The sequence below is a fragment of the Palaemon carinicauda genome, chromosome 29, assembly GCF_036898095.1.
Source record: "Palaemon carinicauda isolate YSFRI2023 chromosome 29, ASM3689809v2, whole genome shotgun sequence".
NCBI classification, from domain to species: domain Eukaryota; kingdom Metazoa; phylum Arthropoda; class Malacostraca; order Decapoda; family Palaemonidae; genus Palaemon; species Palaemon carinicauda.
Window position 1 is genome coordinate 65,287,297 of NC_090753.1, and position 26,735 is coordinate 65,314,031.

A 26,735-nucleotide genomic window follows, 5' to 3' on the forward strand; every position below is an offset into this window, starting at 1 on the left:
GGTCCTGTTGTATGGGTTGCAACCCTTGATACTTCAGATCCTAGGGGTCGCTCAGCATCCTAAGAGGATCGCGAGGCTCCGTAAGGAAGACGTACTTAAAAAGGCAGAGTAATTGTTCAAGTCGACTTCCTTACCAGGTACTTATTTATTTTATGTTTGTTATTTTGAATAACTGCTAAAATGAAATACAAAATACTTAGCTCATAATAATGTAAACATGTAATGCTGGTCTCTACCCACCCCTCTGGGTGTGAATCAGCTTATATGATCACCGGCTAAGTTTAATATTGAAAAATGTTATTTTTATTAATAAAATAAATTTTTGAATATACTTACCCGGTGATCATATATTAAAGGACCCTCCCTTCCTCCCCAATAGAGACCCAGTGGACCGAGGAGAAAATTGGTTCTTTGTTTACTTGGAGTACTAAGTACCTGCTCGACAGATGGCGATGTTGATGTACACCCCCACCTGCATAGCGATCGCTGGCGTATTTTGACCGTAGGTTTTTCTGTCGAGCAACAGAGTTGCAGCTTATATGATCACCGGGTAAGTATATTCAAAAATTTATTTTATTAATAAAAATAACATTTTTTATTTATTATTTCTTTATAATTATCTTTTTGTTCCGTAACCGAAATACAAACCACGCTATTTACAAAGGGTTACCTTTTAGCGTAGCTGAAATGGCGAGCCATTAGAATTTTAACGAGGGTGTATTACCCCCGCGCTAGTTAGCGGGGGGGGTAGGGGAGTGGTAGCTAGCTACCCCTCCTCAACCCTCACACACAGGTGAATACTCACTTTCACTTTTGGCTCGGACTGTGACAGACGTCTCTGTCTTGGTCCTCTCTTGGCAGCCATTGTTTGTTTTGTCTTTACTTGATTGCTTACTTTTCATTTACTCAATATATATGTAAACATGTTTTCATGTTTGTATATATATTTGAGTATAGAAATAAGTAAGTTTCCTTTTCAGATTTGTGTGTGTAGTGGACGATATCTACGTGGAGGCCTCGGCAGTTAGGCCACCACGGCGTAATTTTATGGGTGGCGATCGAGTTTGACTTATGTCTTTCTCTCTCTCTCTCTCTTGAGGTCGTTCACCCTTTTACTACGTGTTACTACGCCCTTGTAGCTTCCTTTCCGTGTGGGGGGGGGGGGTTGCTACGCCGTACGTTTGTCTCAATTAGTTATGAATCTAATTGTAGTTGTTTTTTGTTTTTCAGCTTGTAGAACGATTCCTTTCGGGGTTTTCGTTCTTTCTTTAGTGTTCATTCATTTTTAAATTACATAATTACATAGTTACATAATTATAATTGTTATAATTCTGTTTTGGTTACAGCTCTCCTTCCGCGAGTGTAAGTGGTTGTGAGGGCACGTGCCTGTTGTGTAATTCTTGTTCCTTTCCCTCGGGATTCCTCTTCGGAGCCTTCCCGGGGAAATGAATGTGTACTAATATTATTTGTTTTATTTTTTTACAGTTACCGATCTAGTTCGTTTCTGTATTATGGCAACGGTGTGAGCTGTCTGGTTGAGTCCTGGGGATTCGGCTGTTGCTGCCTCCCCCCTTGTATTTTCGTCAGGGGCGTGTCTCCTTCTACTGGAAGTACTCCCGTGACGACGGACAGCTCTCCAGTTCATTTTAGAACTCTCAGGAGGCTTGCCTCCTTGGGCGGGTAACTTTCCTTCCGAGGGAAGTTTTTCCTGTCCAGGCTTGAGTTTTTCCCCTTTTGGGGGGTTCTTCTCTTGCCTTTTTTTCGTGCGACTATGCTCTTGGTGCTGAGCGGTCGCACCTGCAGTTTCGCTCAAGGGGCTGGGCAACTGCAGGAGCTCCTCTTCGGAGGATTGCTCCTTTTAGGTCACTGGCTGACCAGTCTCTTCCACGAAGTATTTCTCTTTCGTTCGCGAGAGAGTACACTCATAGAGACTCCTCTTCGGAGGTTTCTTCTGTTGCTGTTGCTGTTGGCCTCCCTCGCCGTAAGGCCTACCGTCCGCCTCGTCGTAAGGGCCTCTCATCTCCCTATAAGGGTGCTTGAGGTGCCTTTTTGGATCTCCGTTTGCAGCCTACAACTCCTTTTTCTCGATCTTCCGCCTTGGTGCAGATGGACAGCAGTCTGATCTCGTCTTCCGACGGGCAACGGTCTTCCCGACGGACAGCGGTCTTCCGACGGACATCAGTCTCCCGGCGGACAACGATCCCTTCGGGGCAAAGGGTTGCCCCCACGGGGGTTCTTCCCTTAGGTGTCAGGGTTTCCCTGCGCGCCCTTCTGCTGTGTTCTCTCCTGCTCCTGCTCAGTGTTAACACACAGGCGCTCTTCTGCTCATCAGCGCTCTCCTGTTCATCAGCGCTTTCAAGATGATCATCCCTGCGGTTCCTGTTGGTTCCTGTTACGCGCCCTGTGCGCCCACGTTCGCCCTCGCGATCTAGAACTTCGGTTCAGGTCGGGGTCAAGGACTCCTCTTCTTTGCGCAGGCTTCCACGCGTAGCCTTCTGCTCGTCAGCGATCATCAGCTCGCCAGCGATCATCAGCTCGCCAGCGATCATCAGCTCGCCAGCGATCACCTGTCTCTCGGCGATCTCCGGATCGCCCGCGTGTGTTACAGCCGGCACGCCAACGTTCTCCAACACTTCTGAAGGAACATGGTTCGCCAGCTACTAGCTCACCTGCGCATGCTGATCGCCATCGCGCGACCCTCAACTGCGGATGCTGATCGCCATCGCGCGACCCTCAACTGCGGATGCTGATCGCCATCGCGCGACCCTCAACTGCGGATGCTGATCGCCATCGCGCGACCCTCAACTGCGGATGCTGATCGCCATCGCGCGACCCTCAACTGCGGATGCTGATCGCCATCGCGCGACCCTCAACTGCGGATGCTGATCGCCATCACGCGACCCTCAACTGCGGATGCTGATCGCCATCGCGCGACCCTCAACTGCGGATGCTACTCGCCATCGCGCGACCCTCAACTGCGGATGCTGATCGCCATCGCGCGACCGCACACCTGCAGATGCTGATCACCATTGCGCGACCGCACACCTGCAGATGCTGATCACCATCGCTCGACCCTGCGCATGCTGATCACCATCGCGCGACCCTCAACTGCGTATGCTGTTCGCCATCGCGCACCTGCAGATGCTGCTCGCCATCGCGCGACCGCCGACCTGCGCATGCTGATCGCCATCGCGCGACCCTGGCATGCTGATCACCATCGCGCGACCCTGCGCATACTGATCACCATCGCGCGACCCGGCGCATGCTGATCACCATCGCGCGACCGCCTTCCTGCACATGCTGCTCGCGATCGCTCACCTTCGCATACTGCTCGCCAACGCACGATCGCTCACCTGCGCATGCTGCTCGATCATCGCGTCGGCATAACACAACGCGCCATCGCCAACCTGCGCGTTAGTGCTCACCAGCTCACCACCGATCGCTTGTTGATCCATATCGCCAGCGGTCTTCCTCGCCCACGCGGCAGCGCGTTTCCTCGCATCGCGCTAACGCTTGCGTTCGCCCCCTCGTACTCGCTCTCATCCACCTGCCCACCCTCACGACCGCTTGCCTGCGCGCCCGCGCGACCGCTCGCCTGTGCGCCCGCGCGACCACTCGCCTGCGCGCCCACACGTCCACGTGCCTGCACGTCTACGCTCATGCGCGTCCGCGCCCATGCTCTCCAATGTTCGCCCACGCGCGAACCGACGGTTTTTCCATCGCGCGGACGGATGGTGTTCCGTCGCGCGAACCTACAGTGTTTCTTCTCACAAACGTCGGCTTATTTCTTGCAGTATCCATTGCTCGTCTATGGGTTATCGCTCGCCGACCACCAGCTCTCGCCCTTCCTACCACGCTCGCCCTCCTTCTGCGCTCCTTCGCTCACCTTCGTTCGCGTTACCGCGCATGGGCGCTTCCACGTTCGACCACGCGAAAATCTTTGAATTTCCGTCGCGCGAGCTCCAGGGCGATTGCGACCACGATTCCCAATGGGGTTTTCGCAGCCTGGCGAGTTCTTCTGGAGCGTATTTCCAGACCACGGCCTCACCCCGTAAACGCAGAGCATGGCACTTGCAAGAATAGGAGAAACTTAAGGGAGATCTGAGCAACACTCCTCTTTCCTGAACCTGGGTTAGCCCTTCCCCGTCATTCCCTGGAAGGATTTTTGGCGGGGGGGCTTTCCGTTCAAGATTTCTCCATCGGACAAGGGGTGACTGCTTACCTCTTCCTCTGGGAGCTTACCAGGTTCTTTCCCTCCTCGGTTACGGCCCGAGGTTTGGTTCATGGAAGATCAGGGGTACTTTCCTCCTCTCGAGCTCAGGCACCTTGGCCTTTCGTCGTTAAGTATCTAACTTGCGGACAAGCTCGATGTTGTACCATCTGGACACGCTGACTGAGGGCTTCCTTCGGGTGTCTCATCTGTGGAGGTCGACGACCTCAGACACCCTTCCATCCTTGAGAAGAGTTTGTTTGTGCCCAAGGACAGAGACTTAGACAGCTGCTGTGCGGAGGAAATCGACTTCCGGTTTCACTCCTCCAAGGCGCTTTCTTCCAGACTCTGCAGGGCTCCAGCGCCCTTTTCTTTCAACCACGTCGGCCTAAGTTATCGGCTACGACAACTGGGACAAGGTGTCCAATTGCAGTTTCCTCCTGTCAGGAACAGATGGCACGGGAGACTCCCCCGGGGGGGCATAGTCCTAAAAGGAGTTCACGAACTCTAGGATTGCAGGTTTTTCGCTGGAAGGATGCTTAAGGTTACTCATCCGAATGACAGCTTCCCGATGCCCATTCCCGCACAATCTCTGTGATTAGCCAAGGATATCGCGCCTGCCGTCTCTGTCAGCGAATTCAGTGTCTCTGAACCTCTATGCCATAGCGTCAGCAGAGTTGCCCGGTTGGGCAGAATGATCCATACCTTAGGCGAAGGTCTTCCTTAGGATCATCGACGGCTTCACCCCCGGCCCCCTCAGTCGATCCTTTCTTGTAAGGAAGGATCTGAGAGGGGATGTCCGTAGTCGACCTCTCAGCCCTGATCAAGTTTGTCGAACAAACTTCGGCCAGCGTAAACCAGCAGAATCGATCAGACTGGTAACGAGGCGACAGGACTCCTTAAACCCTGGATCGGAAGGACGGGTACTTTCAGTTTCCATTCCATCCATCTTCCAGGGTGCTCGTCGAATTCAGCCTAGACTGCAAGTATTCCTGCTTATGATGCAGTGTGGCTATCCCGCCGTGGCATAGCAGGTTTGTTTCCCCAGAGAACTCTCCCTGCCTTCCTCTTGGCCGCTCAGGTGCAGGCTTCCGCCTCCTCTGCTGTTTGGAGGGCTGGTCAACTCCGGTAGGCTCGGGTTCGACCTTCTTCAGCGCCGGGACAAGCTTCCGGATGCTTACCATGAGTGTGGGCTCATGGTATTTTGCTTGGAGCCTTCTCTTCCTCTGCCTCAACATCTGGAGTATCTGGCCATGATATTGAGTCAACGGCCTTACCACGTTGGAAACCCCGCTTCTCGTCCGTCCAGCGAGGTTAAGCAACGTCGGTACTTGGATGGGTGACCACCTGGGGACGCCAGATTCTGTTACCACATCCTCCGAGCCTTCCTTTCGGTTGACTGTGGCAAGACTGAGGAGAGTCACAGTACCTGTTCTCAGTCAAGCAGAGCTTTCAGCCCTACCTTGGAACGTTTACTAGTTCTCCTTTCCTCATTGACCCGTCTATAGTCCGAACGGTCGCCTCAGGATAAGTTCCATGTGGGGCGATCCAAGTTCCGGTGGCTTCAGGCAATGTTTAACCGGACTCCCTGGCCCTATGGGACCAGCGGAACTATTAGACCTGCAATGGGTGTTGACCTATGGAGCCTCTTGATGGTAGTGGATATTCTCGTCCTTTCTCCACATTCTTGATGCGGTTCTCGGACTCGTCAAAGGAAAGGGGGGGGGGGGGGGGGGCATGTTCCGGTCCAGGCCTATGGTCAAGACCTGAAGGATACCTCTCCATCATTCAGGCAGGCTTAGGGGCCTTAGTCTGGCCCCTCTACAGATCCTACAGCTCCTGCCGAGTCGCCCCGTTGCGCGTCGACTTCATGATTCTGGCGTATTCTAACCAGCAGGGGACGCATTTTCACACCTTCACATCTTGCAGTAGAGATACCGGGATGATTGAGATTCTCTCAATACCACCATCGGCTCTCTCATTCCAGGCAGGGGAATGTTCTCTCAGACTCGCAGAGCCTCGTAGAGAGAGTGTACCTGGGGGTTTTTGACCTTGGGTAACCAGCAAATGCTGGTCTGGGGGACCTGATCGCGACAGCTTGGAACCTCAAGCTTCCGCTATTCTTCCCCCCAGTCTCAGACCCCGAGACTCTGGCAAGATGCATTCCGGTGATGGTGGGACAACTTCGACGCCTGCGTCTTCCCTCCTTTTTGTCTGTGGACAATGGGTCTCAACAAGACCAGGTTGTCTGTCAACCTTTCAATGGGAGACCTCCACTGGGACTATGCGCAGAACGATTTCTGGACCCTCTGCTTCCCCTGACGGAACTCCCGGGAGAGCTTCTCCCACGGCGCAGACTACTCAAGCAACCACACTGCGACATTTCTCCCGAACCGGGGCGTCGCTTCGGCTTCATGCCTGGAGACACTACGCTTCCTCCTCAAGAAGAGACAACCCGCTACAGTCGCGGTACGGAGGTCGCGTCATCTGCGATAGTCATCCACAGGGGTCTCCCAGGCAAAGTGAAGAGTCTAAGGTGGTTGGTGCCGTGGGAGATATACCTCTTCCCTTGAGGCCTCTTCTCCAGCAATAACGGTCTTATTGCCTTTCGGCGGGAGGAAACTCCTTTCCGCTCTCGGCAATGAAGCCTGTCGCTCAGCCTTTCCCTGACCTTCAGGCTTAAAGGAATAACTTTTTCCTGCCCGCTGGATCTATCCTCGCTCATGCGAAGCTACGATCGTCCCTGCCCTAGTCGGAGGAAGACCTCCAACTTGGAGCATGGCTCGGACTTTTAGTCCTTTAAGAGATCTTCTCAAGACCCTTTACGACAGGCCTCGGATTGTATTCCGCCTTGGGTCTTCTGCTCACTCTGGCCACGGCCAGTGTGAAGCAATGTTCTTGGTCTCTTACTACTCCCCCCTTTCTAAGGAAGAGGGGAAGGCAACATTCAGGCTCGCTCCTGAGTTGTTGGCTAGACTCAGAATCTGGGGGTCCCGGCCCTTCGGTCCGATTCATTCAAGATTTCGAGTCTCCATTCTGTATCTGATGTCCCAAGACCTTCTCTTTCTTGCCAGTAAAGGAATCGAGAGGTTAGCGCTGGGAACAGCTGCAGTTTGTCCTCAGTTGCAGCCGATTTGGGAGCACAAGGAGGACATGGGGGGAGAGTCACCAGTATACCTCTTCAGCCCGGACTCAAGGACATTCATCTCGACCTGTCTCCAGACCCTCCCCCGTCACGTCGCCCTACAGCACGATGTTGGATACATCGCAACGTCCCTCGCCTTCGAGTAATACTACTCTGTGACGCAGGTGCTACAAGCTGGAGTCTGGAAGCGTCTAATGACCTTCGCAGCCCGCTTCCTGCAGGGCGTGACCCACAGGAGTCTCGATACGTTTTCTATCGCTCTGTGGTGGCTACACAACAGCTGGTCTAACCTCAGGCTCCTTTTTGGACAGGTAGCAGTAGGTTGAGGGCATTGTTATCAGGTTTTAGTCTGCATGAACGAAAGAAGTATGTCTGGCCCTTACTTCTTTCTTCATCATCCCCTCTACGGGGAAGCAGCATCCTGGTCTCTGCATAGCTGACCTCGAACCTATGCAGGTAAACCATGCTTCCTTGTGTTCCGAGTATTGAGTCAATACTGTCGCGTCCCCCATACCCTGACGAGGTGGTATTGGGAACGTCCTAACCCAGAGTTCCTTCTGGAACTCCAGGTCAACTGCCTAGGACGGGTCACACTTCTTCCTTCACACACAAGCTTACGTAGGCCACATGGTTCCTTGCGGAGCAAAGAACTTGTGAGGTGCAGGGACTCCTTTTCTCGAGTGCGACTCACTCGGATTCTGAGTCCCCGGGTAAAGCCAAAGCCAGTATGGCTGGGGACTTTCCACCCTTCCTAAGGGGTAAGTCACCCTTTGTAAATAGCGTGGTTTGTATTTCGGTTACGGAACAAATGACAAATTCGAAGATAATTTGTATTTTTCCTAACCATACAAACCTTAGCTATTTACACATATTTGCCCGCCAGCCCTGTCCCCCAAGACAAGTCCTACCTCTAAGTGAAAGTGAGTATTCACCTGTGTGTGAGGGGGAGGAGGGGTAGCTAGCTACCACTCCCCTCCCCTCCGCTAACTAGCGCGGGGGTAATACACCCTCGTTAAAATTCTAATGGCTCGCCATTTCAGCTACGCTAAAAGGTAACCCTTTGTAAATAGCTAAGGTTTGTATGGTTAGGAAAAATACAAATTATTTTCGAATTTGTCATTTTTACATGCTTCTTTCATATTATGCAGTTATGTTATTGTTATGTGTAATTATGTGTAGCCATTTATTAAGGATTTATTATGGGTTTTTAGGCTGAGGAACGAATTAAATGAATTACCATGTATTCTTATGGGAAAATTCGTTTCTACATCCGAACATTTTCTACATCCGAAGTTGGTTGTGGAACGAATTAAATTCGTATGTAGAGGTACCACTGTATATAATATATTCTTTCAGGCTTTATACTTGTATTTAAATGCCAACACTCATAAAATATCTAACAAACCATTATTACATGTAGTACCAGTAGTATGAAAGATAATTTTGGTGATCACAAAATACAAAAGAATCATGACTACATTGTAATCTTGGAAGTTATAAGATCATGCCTTTTATGATTGAAAGGGGACGTACATTTTTAAAAAGAAAATTATATAATCTTATTCATATAGCAAAAGGATTTGCTGTTTTATTATTTTCATATATATGAAAATGCAAAAAATTGTGATTATTAATAGTATCAGTGATTTTTATTGCAGTCACAGTATTGCTTTCATGGAAATTATATCACTTTCTGAAAACTCAGAGAGTAAATTCATTACTGTATTGAAAATCAAAATATAATTTCCTCTAAAAGTTATACATATTCATAAAGCTAGTTAATGGGAGGTTTGTTATTGGGATTTCTTGGAGAGCTGGTCAATGTTTGTAGAGTAAGTAGTAGTTAGCTTTAAGCAAGATCTTGAGCTCTCATTATGTAATGTACTTCTTAATTTTCCTGTTTGAGATTCATGCTTCAAAATATTTGCTCTAACAAATAAGTGGATCTGAGAATAGAGAGAACCCCTAATGCAAAATTCTCCCATTTTTTGTAGTTGTCTGGTAGTGTACACCAAAGCTCAATAACAATCTTCTTTTGCTATTTTAGATTTAGTAGTTTTCTCCTTTGTGTTGACTATCTAATGTGACTTATTGCATTTCTAAAGACTCTAGATCAGAGAGTAAAACTTTAAATTATGATGTCCCTAACTTTTTCCTGCAAACCAGCTATTTCAAGCTTCAACTCTGTTCAGTTCACAAAAGAAAAGGGTTGCTTTCTCCTTTAAAACCCATTTCCATTTTCAATACAGTGATTTTTACGGCATCAGTATCAAACTCACAATCTGCAGATTCTTTGTATTTCTTCAGTGATGGAAATTGAACAAACACAGTTTTCTCAAGATCTCTGCCAAACACTGCAAGCTTTTTTTCAAATGACATAAAGCGTAGTGTTTTCCTTTTGTAATTTCAGGTTAAGATTATTTAAATGTGGAATTATTTAATATTTTTGAATTTCAAAAAGTATTTACATGTAAATAAAAAATTCATTAAAATTTATGCCTATAATATGCCTTTGATTTTTAATAAAATTTAATCAAATATTGTCGTATGAGTGAGGTTTAATTTTCTTTGTTTTAAAGGGATGAAAAGGTTAGTTCAGCATTTAGAGGTGCAAAGGGGTCTTAAAAGACCCGCAGGCTGGGGACCTCAGAGTAAATGAAGTATTGCATAGATTCACCATGAATTTTTATGTTTTATATTGTAGTATACAGTAATTAAGAATCTACATTCATTTTTCCAGAGGTGAGGAATCTAAGATGAAGTGGAGCGTCATAGACCGCTGGTGTACGAATCCGTTTTTGGTTAAATGCTTTGCTGAAAATTTGAAAAAGGAGTTGGATCAGTTCCCTGAAGAGAAACGGAAAGACGTGTTTATACTTTTTTCGGCTCATTCTCTTCCCTTAAGGGTATTGGAGTAACATTTTTCATGTTCTTTTGTTTCCTCATTCACAGTTTTGGCTGAAAGTTTTTCTGATTTTTTCTTTTTTTTTGCAGTAGCTTTGTTCTTTCTGAAAATAGTTTTTGTTTACTGTAGCTTCATCCATCATTATTAAAGATTTCCATCAATACTTAGAGGTTATCTAACATACAGACTGCCTGTCCTAAACTGAGGAAGGTATTAAAGCAGTAGTATAGTAAAGAGGTTTGCATCTTTGTACTATGTATTTAAGTTATAGTTTTATTCCTCTTTAAAGAATTTTTATATAAAGTGAGTGAATGAATGGTTGCAGTAATTTATCACATTTATATTTAATACCTATGACTAAATAGTATTTCATTTTATCAGCAAGTAGGTCGGGGTGACCCGTATTCGGCCGAAGTAGGTGCTACAGTGCAGTTAGTAATGCAAGAATTAGGATTCAGTAATCCGTATCGTTTAGTATGGCAGAGCAAAGTTGGCCCACTTCCTTGGCTCTCTCCTGCAACTGATGATTGTATTAAAGGTAAGTTGCAATTCATCCGTGCTTGTGATAATAATTTTGTAACATACAAGGTATTTCCTCCAGTAATGGTGGCTTCTGCTGCGGTAGGTGCATCTGATCTGATGAACTCCTAACTGCCCTTGATAAGGGTACAGCCTCAGATATGCTTCTTACACTTTTCTCTTTAAATTTTCATCAGCAGCATGATACAGTATTGTCTTTTTTTTTTTTTTTTTTGGTAATTTCGTTTTTATATCTTGTTTTCCTTACTACTTGATTTCAATTTATGAACCCAGGCTTTATTTTTGCCTTTTTGGCATTTTCTGTAGGGATTTTTTAATGTTATTTAAGTATTGATTATTTCTGGCATGTACCCATTAATTCTTATAATTTATTCTTAAATGTTAATCAGTACAAGAAAAATTTTGGTTTGCATATTCTGCAGTCTTTTCAGAATTCAAATCAGGACAGTAACAAAGTTCTTTGATGATGACTGTAACTTTCCATTGAATGGAGTTCAATTCCAACTAGGGGCTGTGAGACAACATGAACTTACTTTCTCAGTACCATCAGTAGCCACTATCTTATTTTTCCAGATCTCAGTGGGTGGGGAGAGGGTTTGGCCACTTGTCTTACTGACATATTCAGTCCCTAGGACATTGTGCTCAAGTCCAGTGACGTGTTCCTTTTCCTTATTGCTCATTATGGACTCTTAAACTGTTATTGGAATTATTTGTAGTTTTACTGCTTTTATGTTTGATGCTATTAAGTTTTTGTGTAAATTGCACATTTAGTCATTATTTCAACTAATATTTACTCATTTTCAATATTTAACTTAGCCGGTGATTATATAAGCTGCAACTCTGTTGCTCGACAGAAAACTCTACGTTAAAAATCCGCCAGCGATCGCTATGCAGGTAGGGGGTGTACTTCAACAGCGCCATCTGTCGTGCAGGTACTCAGTACTCAATGTAAACAAAGAACTCAATTTTCTCTCTGTCGGGCTACCGGCAAGACCTACTAATTCGCTGTTGCTAACTGGATTTGTTTTCACAACTATTTGGTGAAGTACACTATTCTAGTTTTGAGCTTTCGCTATGCAGGTGTTTTATCTTCATCTCAAAACTTGAACTCGTTTTGGATAGATTTAATTATGGTGACAAAGAGAGTATGGACTTTCTTTCACTTTTAAATGGCCGACCCTTCCCTTAGACGGAAGTGTGTTTAGGCTTTTAGTAATTATCTTATCACGTTATAGATCTATATATTTTATATCTCTCCGCCTTTATTAGGCCTCTTCGATTAACTTTCCATTTATTATAAACATATAAAAATAAATTTTAATGTTTTGTTTATATGCGACCTTTCCTGATAGTAGGCGGTCCTATCTTGGAACCGAAGTTAATCAACGTTGAGCCCTTTATATCGTAATTAGCTTTTAAAGAATTTAAAACTTTTTAAATGTAATATTTTATGAAAGAATTTCTTTGATAGTCTTCGTACTGTTTTCAAAGATGAACTAACGTTTAGTTTTTTATGCTACGCAGTGGTTGACGTTCAGGACGTTCAACATGCGTTCTATCGTTACGATAGAGAGAGAGTGTATCACGGTTTCACTTTGCAGTAAGAGTAAATCGATTCTGACGTTTTGTTCATTCTTTCTTAGCTTAAATGTTTTAAATTCTAATTTAAAGGAACTTTTTATTTGAAAAACCTTTCAGTTTTTTCCTTTAGTCAAATAACATGTTTTTTTTTTGACGATATATAATTGGGCTCTTCTCTTAGGTGCGAAATCAAGAGAGAAAGAGAGAGAGAGACAGAGACGGAGGGAGAGAGAGGAGAGAAAACGTTCCGTTCAAGCGGGTAACGTTGTTCTCGTGATACTCTCGTCCCTAGTCTCTGTACGGGGAGGAAGGATAAAACGTTTTTAGGTTTTTATTCTCGTCCCCAGGCTATGTGCGGTGAGAGATTGAAAACGTAGTTATATGAACTAGTGTTTAGTCTCTTTCCCAGCCACTGATTTTTCTTTTTATCTTAAAATATGTTTTCTGTTTTTTGCTGGTATTATGAACTTGCATTATACGACTTATTTCGCAATTACTACCTTTTAATGAAGGGTAGAATTGCGTGTTTCAGGTAGAAATAAGTGCAAAACAGAAAATCGAAGTGATAAAGTGATATGCGCAAAGTGTTACAGTGTTGCGTCCGAGGCGCAAAGTGTTACAGTGTTGCGTCCGAGGGTTCGTCTGTTCGTGCCTGTCGTTCACCTAGTCCGGGACCTCTTGCAAGCTCCCAAGCCCAGGGGAGAAGTAATGTCAAACGACTTATGGGTTCGAGAGGCCTTGACCAACGAACAGACGTTTTCCCTCTATGGTATCGGGTGTTTCTTACCAAGATCTCCCCTACCATAAGACGAGAGAGACGTTGTTTTCTCCTCGCCATCCGTAGGCTTTTCGCATAAGAAACCTGTCACAAGGTTTCGAAGCCCTTAAGCGAAAGTCAGTCCTTTCAGGACAGGTCCAGCGTCCTAGTTACAGCCATTAGGACAGCTCTGACCCTATGCAGTCATCGGATAACTGCTCGCCGCCTAACAAAAGCGTAACACAGACTCCGAAAGTCTTTTTTTGTTGGCAAAGTGTTGCGGTCACAGACGTTACCCTCGTCTATTACCACAACCATTTCCGTTGATCCTTAAGGGGTTGTATGGCAAACATGCAGTATATGCTTGCCTCCCTTATGGAAGACTATTCTGCCGATTAGTCTGTTGAGTCTAGCCGTTTATCTCATCGATATCCTGGCTTTCAGCCAACCTAACGTTCCTTTGTGCTTACTGTTGACGTTGGCGTAGCTTAGTCACGTCAGTCAGGTTGTTTAGAACCACACTCGATGCGGTCTCGTGTGGTTTTTCAGCCGCATTTGGACGTTAGGCCACTGGCTGATGCTCCTGTTGACGTTCTAGACGTTCACTAACAATCGGAGTTGACTTGTTTTGACGCTGTGCGTCAACCTCCGCATTCTAGAGTTGTTTTGACTGCTCAGTCTAGGCAGTCAAAGCAGTCTCGAGTGGACGCTGTACGTCCTCACGCACCTGTTGTGGTTGACAGTTCAGTTGTTGACGGTTCACAGACTGTCAAGCAGTTACATGACGTTGCGTTCTGGTCCGCTACTAATGCACCAGTGAGAGACTCAGCTTTTATCGGACAAGGTTCCTGTAGATGAGGAAGTTGCTGTTCTCCTTCCTACTGATATTCCCTTGAGGACTCTGTCAGATGGAGAGGAGCCTTAAGCTGCTTAGCCTCCTATGGACTTTAATTAAATCATGATGATTTTTTTAAGGATCTTCGTCCGGATCTTGTAACTGCTGCTCCTCGTTCGCCTAAACGTCAGAGCTTACACTAGGCCTAGCTACTTCGAAGCCGTTGTTTTTAAGCTAGTGCTCTTTGCTCTCCTAGAGAGCGTTACGTTGGCTAGGCGACTGGTTTTTCACCAGGAGGAATTTGGGGGATACAGCCTTTGCTTTCCCTTCTTTTAAACTGGTTTATAGAGCGAGAGTCTGATATGACACGAGAGAAGTTCTCGGCTTGGGAGTTCATGCCTCTGCCCAGATAGACCTCAATTCTGGTAGACTCTCCCTGGCGCCTAGCCAGGAGACGCTCCAAGTTGTTTACAGGTCAACTTCTCAGCTGTTGTCGAGCCTTTGAAGTTTTGCTGTACTATTATGTCACGCATAACAAGGCTTTCAGGGATGGTAAACGGTTCCGCCTCAGTCGCTAACCCCGTCTGTTGCCACACCTGCTCCCGTAGACCCTAAATGGGCTTTGCTGCAAGACATGCAGTCCAAGCTTGCGTCCTTGATAGAGGACTTAAATGCGGAGAAGAACCTTCTGGCCAACAACCTTCCAACCGGTCGGTTGTGCGCCCTGTTGACACTGAGGTAACCTACTCGCGTCTGCCAGTTGAGGTGGTTCCTCCACCGATGCGACCCAGTGTGGGTTGCCAGCCGCACGTTGACGTTAAGTGACGCTCGGAGGTGGTTGTTGACGTTCAGGACGTTCAACAACCAGCAGAGGTGACTTGTTGTGACGCAGTGCGTCAATCTCAGCAACCCGGTAGGGTGTTGACTGCACAACCCAGACGGTCTAGACAGTTTCGGGTTGACGCTGTGCTTCCTCGCGCACCCATGGCTGTTGACAGTTCACAGACTGTGCAGCAGTTCCATGATATTGCGTCCGGCTCCGTCACGCATCCACCAGTGCGACCGGATTCAGCGAGTCAGACGTTGCCCACTCCGTTGCCGTTTCCTCATCAGTTTCGGATGAGGAACCCTCTGATGAGGACGTTGCTGAACAAGACGATCAGCCCCCAGCCCTGCTATCCATCCAGAAGATGCTGAAGAAGGAACGCTGCTCAGTCAGGCTGTGGATGAGTCTGGTAGGGACGCTGTCATCCGTGGATCAATTTGTGTCACTAGGAAGACTACACCTCCGTCCTCTTCTATACCATCTAGCTTTTCACTGGAAAAAGGACAAGACGCTAGAAGCGGTCTCGATCCCGGTTTCCGAAAAGATAAAGTCTTGTCTGACTTGGTGAAAGGACTATATCAACCTAAGAGAGGGTCTTCCCCTGACTGTTCAGACTCCCAACCACGTTCTCTTCTCGGACGCATCGGACGTAGGCTGGGGTGCGACATTAGACGGTCGGGAATGCTCGGGAATATGGAACTCGAGTCAAAGGACAATGCATTTCAACTGCAAGGAGCTACTGGCAGTACGTCTGGCCTGGAAAAGCTTCAGGTCTCTCCTTCAAGGCAAAGTGGTGGAGGTGAACTCGGACAACACCACGGCTTTGGCGTACATCTCCAAGCAAGGAGGGACCTACTCTCTGACGTTGTACGAGATCGCAAGGGACCTCCTCACCTGGTCAAAAGGTCTAGACATATCACTAGTAACGAGGTTCATCCAAGGCAACTTGAATGTCATGGCAGATTGTCTCAGTCGGAAGGGACAAATAATTCCAACAGAATGGACCCTCCACAAGGATGTATGCAAGAGACTTTGGGCCACCTGGGGCCAGCCAACCATAGATCTCTTCGCAACCTCGATGACCAAGAGGCTCCCAATATTTTGCGCACCAATCCCGGACCCAGCAGCAGTTCATATAGATGCCTTTCTCCTAGATTGGTCACATCTAGATCTATATGCATTCCCTCCGTTCAAGATTGTCAACAAGGTACTGCAGAAGTTCGCCTATCACGAAGGGACAAGGTTGACTCTAGTTGCTTCCCTCTGGCCCGCGAGAGAATGGTTCACCGAGGTACTTCGATGGCTAGTAGACGTTCCCAGAACACTTCCCCTAAGGGTGGACCTTCTACGTCAGCCACACGTAAAGAAGGTACACCAAGGCCTCCATGCTCTTCGTCTGACTGCCTTCAGACTATCGAAAGACTCTCGAGAGCTAGAGGCTTTTCGAAGGAGGCAGCCAGAGCGATTGCTAGAGCAAGGAGAACATCCACCCTTAGAGTCTACCAATCGAAGTGGGAAATCTTCCGAAATTGGTGCAAGTCAGTATCCGTATCCTCGACCAGTACCTCTGTAACTCAAATAGCTGACTTCCTCTTATATCTGAGGAAAGAACGATCTCTTTCAGCACCCACTATCAAGGGTTACAGAAGCATGTTGGCATCAGTCTTCCGTCACAGAGGCTTAGATCTTTCCAACAATAAAGATCTACAGGACCTCCTTAAGTCTTTTGAGACCACGAAGGAGCGTCGTTTGGTTACACCTGGTTGGAATTTAGACGTGGTACTAAGATTCCTTATGTCAGACAGGTTCGAACCGCTACAATCAGCCTCCCTGAAAGATCTCACCTTAAAGACTCTTTTCCTGGTATGCTTAGCCACAGCTAAAAGAGTCAGTGAGATTCATGCCTTCAGCAAGAACATCGGATTCTCATCCGAAACGGCTACATGTTCTACAACTTGGTTTTCTAGCCAAAAACGAGCTGCCTTCTCGGCCTTGGCCAATATCGTTCGATATTCCAAACTTATCGTATGGTTGGAAATGAACTAGAAAGAGTCTTATGCCCTGTAAGAGCTTTTAAGTTCTATTTAAAACGAACTAAACCTTTACGAGGCCCGTCTGAAGCTTTATGGTGTTCAGTTAAGAAACCATCTTTGCCTATGTCAAAGAATGCTTTATCCTATTTTATCAGACTGTTAATACGAGAAGCTCATTCCCATCTGAATGAGGAAGACCAAGCTTTGCTGAAGGTAAGGACACACGAAGTTAGAGCTGTCGCAACTTCCATGGCCTTTAAACAAAATAGATCTCTGCAAAGTATAATCGACGCAACCTATTGGAAAAGCAAGTCAGTGTTCGCGTCTTTTTATCTTAAGAATGTCCAGTCTCTTTACGAGAACTGCTACACTCTGGGACCATTCGTAGCAACGAGTGCAGTAGTGGGTGAGGGCTCAACCACTACAATTCCCTAACTCCATAACCTTTTTAATCTTTCTCTTGAAATGTTTTATTATTGTTTTTGGGTTGTCCGGAAGGCTAAGAAGCCTTTCGCATCCTACTTGATTTGGCGGGTGGTCAAAGTCATTTCTTGAGAAGCGCCTAGATTAGAGGTTTTGATGAGGTCCTGTTGTATGGGTTGCAACCCTTGATACTTCAGCTCCAGTACTTAAAAAGGCAGAGTAATTGTTCAAGTCGACTTCCTTACCAGGTACTTATTTATTTTAAGTTTATTTTGATAACTGCTAAAATGAAATAAAAAATCCTTAGCTCATAATAATGTAAACATTTATTGCTGGTCTCTACCCACCCCCCTGGGTGTGAATCAGCTTATATAATCACCGGCTAAGTTAAATATTGAAAAATGTTATTTTTATAATAAAATAAATTTTTGAATATACTTACCCGGTGATTATATATTAAAGGACCCTCCCTTCCTCCCCAATAGAGACGCAGTGGACCGAGGAGAAAATTGAGTTCTGTGTTTACATTGAGTACTGAGTACCTGCACGACAGATGGCGCTGTTGAAGTACACCCCCTACCTGCATAGCGATCGCTGGCGGATTTTTAACGTAGAGTTTTCTGTCGAGCAACAGAGTTGCAGCTTATATAATCACCGGGTAAGTATATTCAAAAATTTATTTTATTATAAAAATAACATATTTATTGACAGGAAATGAGAAACTTTTGTTGTAATCTGTTTCACTTTGGATTTAGTAGTCTCTCCTTGTAATTTAGTTATTTTGGTTTATTTTTTTGGGATTAGTCCTCTTATATTAGTCTTTTGCTTTTTCAACTACAGTTACAATAATAATAATAATAATAATAATAATAAAAATTAGAGCAAGCAGTGATATCTGACTTCCAACATTCACAAAAAAAAAAATGCAAATCTGGATCTTGAAACCAGATCTGGAACTGGATCATCTCCTAAAGTTAACGGAGTCGCCCATGGCCTAAGAGTTACCTCTGGTGGAAATTTGGTCAAAATCCGTCTATGTGTTTTGACGTAATTTTTAAAATTGTGAAATATGTAAATCAGGATCATCTCTAAAATTTGATGGGGGTCATCTATGACCTAAGGTCTATCTGTGGTTAAAATTTTGTAAAAATCCGTAGAGTAGTTTTGAAGTAATCAAGTCCATAGACAAAAGACAAATAAATAAAGAATGCAAATATGCATCTGGGACCGGATCATCCCCAAAAGTTAATGGAGTCCCCCATAACTTGAGATTCATCTGTGGTGGAAATTTTGTCAAACTCCGGCAATTTGTTTTGACGTAAATGCATACCCGGATCTAGAATCCGGATCATCTCCAAAATTTAACAGGGTTGCCCATGACCTATAATCTATCTGTGATGAAAATTTCATCAAAATCTGTTCTGTTGTGTAGTTTTGATGTAATCCTATCCACTGACAGACAAATCCTGTCCACTGACACAGACAAATAAATAAACTTGGTGGAGGTAATAATTATAATAATGAAAATAATAATATTCTAAAGATGTTTATTGCAATTTAAATTTTATGATTTGCTGATTATTAAATCTTAACTAAGCCCTTTTAAATACACTTAATTATAATACAGAAAAGTATCATGAACAAATTATAACAATTACAATTGAAAACCAAGCATGGTTTAATATTCCCTGTCTTTATGAATATTAATTATATGTAATACATAATTGAAGGTTACAATATTCATTGTTATATTCTTTTCATAATAATACCCCTTTCCTGTCTTTTTAACAGGTCTAGTGGAGCGAGGAAGAAAGAACATGATTTTGGTACCGATAGCATTCACGAGTGACCACATTGAAACTCTTCATGAACTAGATATCGAATATGCTGAAGAAGTTGGGGAAAAGGTTTGAACTTTAGTTGCAGTGACTTGGAAGAAACTAAATCTCACTTTATCTTAGAATTTAGCATTAACACATAGATACTTGATTGGTGTGTTCTTCAAGAGTGGTAGATCAGTTGGACTATCTGTGATTTACACTCATTTAAATTTTTGTTCAAGTTGAGAGATTTTCAATAACTCAAGTAGACTAGTTTCTTTATAAAAGCAAATAAAATGAGCTTGTTCCAACACTAAGTACAAACCCTTATGCTCTTTATTAGGGAATATACTTTCGGCGATGCTGGGAGACTAGCCATAAGACTTTTAGCGAAGTGTAACTACCCCACAGTTAGTTAATGTGGGTAAGGGGTTAGTACCGACTACCCTGCTCACACACACACCTGTATTCTATCGTCACTTTTACTATTGGCTCGGTGGAGAGTGGACATTCGTCTCTCTCTACCGCCCAACCTTTTTTGACAAGCCTTTGACATATTTTTCTTTAGTTTTTGTTTATTTTTCGCAGGTGTGAGTGTTGCTATTTCGGAGACGGCATAGTGCAGAGTTTTCCTCGAGGGCGGAGAAACCCTTTCTTACGATCCCTTCCCCTTTGACGCCAGACAACCCCTAGGCTGGAGGACTTCCCCGCTCCCCCTAGTACAGTGGCTCGGTCCTCTCCCACAGGGGAGTCGTTCTCCGTGTAGATATACCTTCACTGTATGAAATGGATGTTGCCCGCACCCTGCGAGTTCAATGGCGGGAAGGCCACTTGCGGCCAACCTAGAACTCGACTTCGGTCTTGCTCCTCTACGCTGATGACGACGCACTCCCACGTTCTGCGATGGCAGCCGGAGGAGGGAGTGCAAAATTTGAAGCATATTCCTGCGCTTCACAGGGGACACCTTTCCCGTTCGTGGGTTAGGTTTTCTCCAGAGTGGCTTTTTTCAGAGCGGACGACGATGTACTCCCTCGTTCTGCGATGTCAGCCGGCAGAGGGAGTGCAAATTCTGAAGCATGTTCCTACACCTTTCCCGTTAGCTGGTTAGGTTTTCTCCTGAGTTATTTTCTTTAGCGCTAACATTGCACTGCATTGGTCGGCTAATGCAGCCAGCGTAAGGAGTGCAAAGTCGGAAGTATGTTCCTGCACTTCTGTGAGGTCACCTTTACTGTTCGCGGGTTAGGTTTTCTCCCAAGTGGATTTCTTCAGCACTGACAACAGCGCACTCCCTCGTTCTGCGATGGTAGCTGGCGGAGTGAGTGTAAAGTTTGATGCATGTTCCTGTTCAAGTTGCTGCTCCTGCCCTGTCATCGTCTTCATCACCTGAGCCAGTTCCTGATCATCATGCTGACAATGGCGCTAACCCTCCTTCTGAGTTTGCTCACCCAGCGGAGGAAAGGCAAAGTCCGAAGCCTGTTCCTGCTACTTATTGTGGACACCTTTCCTGTGTGCTGGTTAAATCCTCTCTGGACTAGTCTTCGCCACATGGGATTAAGAGATGGTTATGGACTTGTCCATGCCTTGCTCAAATCCCTTGGAGTGTGGCTCATCGGAGCATGAAGATATTGCTTGTCCCCTGCGAGTTTAACGCTTCCAGCGTCCGTCTGCTTTTACTCCTAGCAGACTCGTCTCACCCAGTAGACTTGTTTTGTCCTGCAGACTCGTCTCGCCCAGTCCTGCTGCAGCTTGTGATCGCCCATCAGCTTGCAATCGCCTGTTAGCTTGCTATATCCCGTCAACTTATGAGTGTCCGGCAGGCCGCGATTGCTTGTTAACTTGCAATCACACACCAGCCCGCGATCACCTGTCAGCTCGCTTGCAGGTTCTTGCAGTTCCAGTAACCGCTTCTAGTGCCTGCCCAGCTCGCGACTTTCCCTTCTGATATAAAATTGCTCTCCGCCTTGGATAAACAGCAGTCATCCCGCTTTCGGATAGAATCGCAGATAACCAGCGATAAGTCTCGGAGGACTTGACTCTTGGGATGATCATTACCAACTTCATTCGCCATAGAACTTCTACTGAGGATCGTAGAGCATTTCTGGCTACAACCCTCACTGCAAGTGAACCCTTTGCTCTTCCCACCGAAATTCTCCTTCTCTACTCGTCATTCAAAATAGCACTCAAGCGCTATTTCTTCAACGATCGCTTTTCAATTTCTGAGTCTCCTCATCTAGACGTCATACGCTAGACTCTTTGTCCAGATCAAGAGCTAGTGCTACCTCATCAGTGCCAGCACTTACGTCCATGATAGCCCACAGGTATGCGCTACTTCAATATGCTCTTGAAGGCAGCAGCACACACAACTTCATCCTACGGTTTCAACCCAGCACTCACCGGTAGGAGTAGAGGTATAGCGCACTTGTCAGCCTGGGTGCTTAATTCCTCGCTCACCATTCGGAACTTGTTATTTTCACTCAAGTACATTGGGAATGAATTCCCGATGCATACATATTAGAACTTCTTCATACGAGCTTCAACTCTTGACACGACAACTAGAGATCATGCTATTGTTTAAATGGCCCGCGCATACGTATGCGCAGGCTTCTTTATCGGCTCAGCGGTTCTCATCAGCTTTCAGGACCTCTTTGATCGACATTTACGGGACTCCAGCTCATGAACAGGTGATCCGAGTTGAACGAAGACCTTTCTAAAGGAATGGCTTACACGAACAAGTGTCGTTCTTGAACCCCACCGAGTGACTGAGGTGGACTGCAGGGGCAGAATATCTGCAATTCAGATACAAAGACATGCATATCATTACAGACCCTTCCACCTGTGGAGGTGCAATGGCGGGTCTCTCTACAATCTATACGTATCCGATCATCCGTACGGAAATCTAGACTCAGGCGTTGCATCATCAATGCATGATTACGTTTTTCTTTCTAAGAGTCTCCGAGCTTTTACAGTCAACTTTCTTGTCCAAAGGCTCCAGTAAGCTGGACTCCAGTATTTGCTGAACAAGTTTGTTCAACAAACCTTGTTCAGGATTGGTATTACTGCCTCAATCAGGTGAGCAATCTGACCTGAGGACTTCATAATACACTGGAATGGAGAGGCTTGCCGCCAGATTCCAATAACTCCGTCTTCAAAGAAGGATGTAAAAATCATCCTATACGACTGGTAATGCCAGTTGTAGATATGGTTTTTCGACTTGATCGCACCTCCTCCTTTTCTTCACTCAGGATTCACGGTAGAGGCATTCATCTGTTAAGACACTTGGATGACTGGCTATCTATAACAGACTCGAGGTCATCCCTTCTCCATCACCGAGTCAGGCTTCTCAAGATCTGCTGTGATCTGAGTATTGAAGTAAGAGCAGATAGAATTCTATATGCAATGATTAAACATGTACCTCTTAATACTAAGTTATTTATTTTAAGTACTTTTAACAAAGTATGGCATGATCATAGTTATCCAAGTGTTTTGGAACTAACCGTTATTTTAGCCTTCTTAAAACCCAGTAAGGATAAGTTTTTAGCAGCAAACTATCGACCAATTGCATTGACATCTTGTTTATGTAAGATCATGGAGAAGATGATCAATGCAAGACTGATGTGGTACCTGGAAAAGAAGGATATTTTATCACCTATCCAATGTAGATTTAGAAAAATGCACTCAACAACTGATCTGTTGATACGACTTGAGCCCTCTTTTTGTAAAGCCTTTGCCTCCAAACAGCACCATGTAACAGTCTTTATTGACCTTGAAAAGGCATTTGGTACTACATGGAGATATGGTATACTTAAAACCATTTATATAATGGGATTAAGAGGAGAGCTACCATTGTTCATTCAAGCACTTGTTTCACATAGATTTTTTCAAGGGAGAGTGGGGGGGGGGAATTCTATCAGAGGAAATGACAGAAAGGAGTTCCTCAGGGTAGTGTGCTAAGTGTATCCCTATTTGCACTAGCCATTAATGGAATATCCTCTGTCTTTCCCCAAAATATTCTCTCATCACCACTGTATTTGTTGATGATCTCTCCATATCATTTGCTAGAGCTAGAATGGCAATGGTTGAGAGAAAACTATAACTCAATTGACAAAGTTATTCAGTGGGCTGATATGAATGGATTCAAGTTTTCGACAAGCAAAACTGCTCGTCCATTTTTGTTGTATTCAGGGAGTACATACAGACCCTGATATGTACATCAAAGGCCAACCGATCCCATGTGTAAGTGAAGCTAGGTTTTAGGATTGATATTTGATTGCAAGCTGACATGGCCTCACTCAAAAGCATTGAAAGTAAAATGTCTAGATGCTCTAAAGCTTTTATGAGTTTTGTCCCAGACATCATTGGGGCCTGACTGCAAAACTATTTTAAAGTTATACAAGGCTTTAATTTTTTCAAAAATTAGCCATGGGTGTGAAATATACTCCACAGCCACCCCAAGCTGGTTAAAGATTTTAGATTCTATACACCATACTGGCATCAGATTGGCAATAGTAGCCTTTAGACCTTCGCCTATTCCAAGCCTCCTTTTTGACGCTAGAGAATTACCGTTATACCTTTACCAAAAGTCTTCTATTATTTGGTATTGGTTTAGGTTGCAGAGACTTCCTAATTTTTTAGCCTATCAGACTGCATGACTAGTAAGGCATTGTAGATATTTTGAGTTACAACCAAAATCTCCTCAACCTTAAGGTTTTTGTGTAAAACAATTAGTAGACAGCCTTGATATGGTTAGAAGTAACATATTTTCATTTAAGACATCAACGCCTCCATGGAATTTACCAGAGGTATCTTTCTGTAGATATGTTATTAGAATAAATAGAACATGACTGACTTAGAAGCCAGGTCTCTTTATATGGAACATGTTGGAGAACATAGGAATTGACTTTTATATATACTGATGGCTCCAAATCTGATGCTGCCGTTGGATTTGGAGTACTGTATAAAGTAATGCTTTTAATTGTAGAGGTGCACTTCCTTTAGAATCTTCTTTATTTACTGCCAAATTATATGACATACTAATTGCTATTGAAAAATTAGCATTAAAAGATGAAGGCAATTTTACCATTTTTAGTGGTGCAAGAAGTGTCCTACAAGTTTGAAGTTTTTAATTCCAGTAACTCTTTAGTTTTAAAGATTTTAGAGTGAATCTTCATTATTGGGCTGAGAGGTTTAACACGATTCGATTTTGTTGTGTTCCAGCGCACGTAGGTGTGTCTGGGAATAAAAAGTCAGATTTACTGGCAAAGAATTCTACAGCCGAGTTGCTAAAAAGTAGGTATCCTATCCTTTATAATGATTTTTTACGTACTGTTAAGAATTTGTTCTAAAATAATTGGCAGCAGCATTGAGGTAATCTAGTTTGAAATAAGGTGAGAGAAATAACGAATGTTATATCTCCTTGGAGGTATAACGTGATGCCCTGAAAGTGGGAGACGTCTCTGCATTGGTCACACTCGGTATACACAAGTCTCTGAGGACTGGGCAACATCAGCCATATTGCAATGAATGTTTGGTACCCTTGACAGTAAGGCATTTGTTGATCGAATGCGCCCACATATAGTACCAAAAGAAATGGATATGTTTGAGGTTTGAGGTGAGGATGGCAGGTTCATCCTTGCCAAGATTCTTGGACATGATATGTCATACCATGCTAGCGGTATTTTTAAATTTTTTTCAGAAGCAGGTCTTCCGAAAGCTAATGAACTTTTATAAGGACATCTTTGTTTTTATTGTTTTAAATTGAATTGCCATTTATTTATTTCTTTATAACATGATATCAGTATCAGTGACCTTAGATGTTGAGATGCCAGAAAACTTCTTATCGATCAATCTTAGCTCCAAGGTTGCACCTGACAGAATGGTTTCTGAACCTTCTTCATTTGTTCTCAAAGGTGCCAAGGGACCCCTCCCCACGTCACGATCTTCAAAGACAACCATGTGGGAAGAGGAGAGAGTTGTTTTGCTCAACCTGTTGCAAAGAAATGTCCGATTACCCCCTAGAATCATCAACCGAAAGCTACCAGGCAAGTGGTAGCGAAAGGGTATTGCCCTTCTCGATGCAACTCCAGTGATAGCGGAGTCCCTTTGACTCTTCAGGGAGGAGACTCCTCTGTCTCGACCGTTAAAGGTTACTGCTCAGCTTTAAGCCTAGCCTTTGACAGGGAAGGGATTTCCTCTTCGAGGGAATTGTCTATCCTCATACGGAATCTCTACCGTACCTGTCCTCAGCTGGAGGTTAGACTGCCTATGTGAAACATAGTCAGCTTATTGCAATCTCAGAAAAGCACAGCCTTGGTGCTGCTGTGTCAGACATCAGTTCTTCACCTGACACTTGGGACAACCTTCCTGCTTGCCCTGACCTCAGCCAGAAGATGTCTCCCATTCCAGGGTTAGGGACAGGGAATACCCAACTTCGTTCTTGAGCGTGTCTATAGACCTAAAAATCCGGCAGCAGCGGATCCCGGGTTCGAGCACTTCCAAATCAGGAGTCTTCATAGTGCAGCCAATGATCCAGATCAACTGCTACTTGGTCTTGTGAGGAGCTTGAGGTCCTACCTCAAGAGAACTGCAGGAGCTCGCCCACGAGTGGCAGCACAGGGAAGGTCAAGAGAAGGATCATGAAGAACACGATCTCTGCATGGATTCGTTAAGTCATAGACCGGGTATTGAATCCTGATCTTTCTCCTCAGGCGAGGAGACCTAGAGCTCATGATGTTAGGGGGATAAGTACGTCCCTACTGTTCAAGAAGAACCTTTCTTTGATGCAGGTCCTACAATCGGGTGTGTGGAAGCGTCAAACAACTTTCAGCGCCCACTACCTGCAAGACGTAACCCACAGGAACATTGAGACCTTCTCTATTGGCCCTGTGGTGGCTACACAACAAATGGTTTAAACACCTCAGGCCCCTTGATGGACAAGGGGCAGATGGTGGAGGGCAGAGGCGTGTAGGCACAAAGAGAAAAGGATTGAAGAGAGTTGAGAGAACTTTTTCATAATTGGATAAACCAATGTAAAAAATCTATCATGATGATAAAGTCAGAAGCAGTCATTAAGCTGAGATGAAAAGGTATGAAATTTGAAATGAAACTATTCAGAAGTGAAATCCATCTGGTGATACTGTCTTCCTTTATAGCATCACTTTATATCTGAGCCAGAGAAAACTAGTTGAAAAGGAAGACTTTGCTGCTTATAGGAAGAATAATACCAACTAGGCTTTGGAACTTTGTCATCATCCTTTGATAGGAGCTACCTTGGTAATAAGTACAGTGAAAGAGTTTGTGGAAGTTCTAAGTGATTCGATTAAACTTCTGTCTGAAGATTATCTGAGTTCTTTGTAGGGTCTAGATGTTTTGCCTTTCTTTTACAAAAGAGGAAAGAAAAATCCAAAAACACTAGGGAAAGATAATAAGCCAGATATATTCTGGTACTTTAATAGAGAATTATTAAGTGCTTTAGGAAATTTAATGAACGGGAAATGAATTGGAAATGTATTTTAATCATTCTTATGGATGGGAATATCATAATGAGAAGTGGTATTGGTTAGGCCAGTATTTTAAGACTGATAATAAATTCCTCTCAATTATATTAAGGGAAAATTTCCAAAGATGGAAAACTTGTCAAAACAAAATTAATAGCTTTTCAAAT

At 44.7% G+C, this 26,735-nt stretch overlaps 1 protein-coding gene across 2 annotated transcripts in view; it reads left to right on the plus strand.

Annotated features, from left to right (window-relative positions):
- LOC137622195 (ferrochelatase, mitochondrial-like) overlaps positions 1–26,735 on the plus strand; it is a 100,474-nt gene that overhangs the window by 70,244 nt on the left and 3,495 nt on the right. For both annotated transcript variants that reach the window (XM_068352647.1, XM_068352648.1), the window contains exons 6-8: positions 10,096–10,261; positions 10,642–10,798; positions 19,047–19,162. In XM_068352647.1, coding sequence (XP_068208748.1) covers positions 10,096–10,261; positions 10,642–10,798; positions 19,047–19,162 — 439 coding nt within the window. The remainder of the gene's footprint in view (positions 1–10,095; positions 10,262–10,641; positions 10,799–19,046; positions 19,163–26,735) is intronic.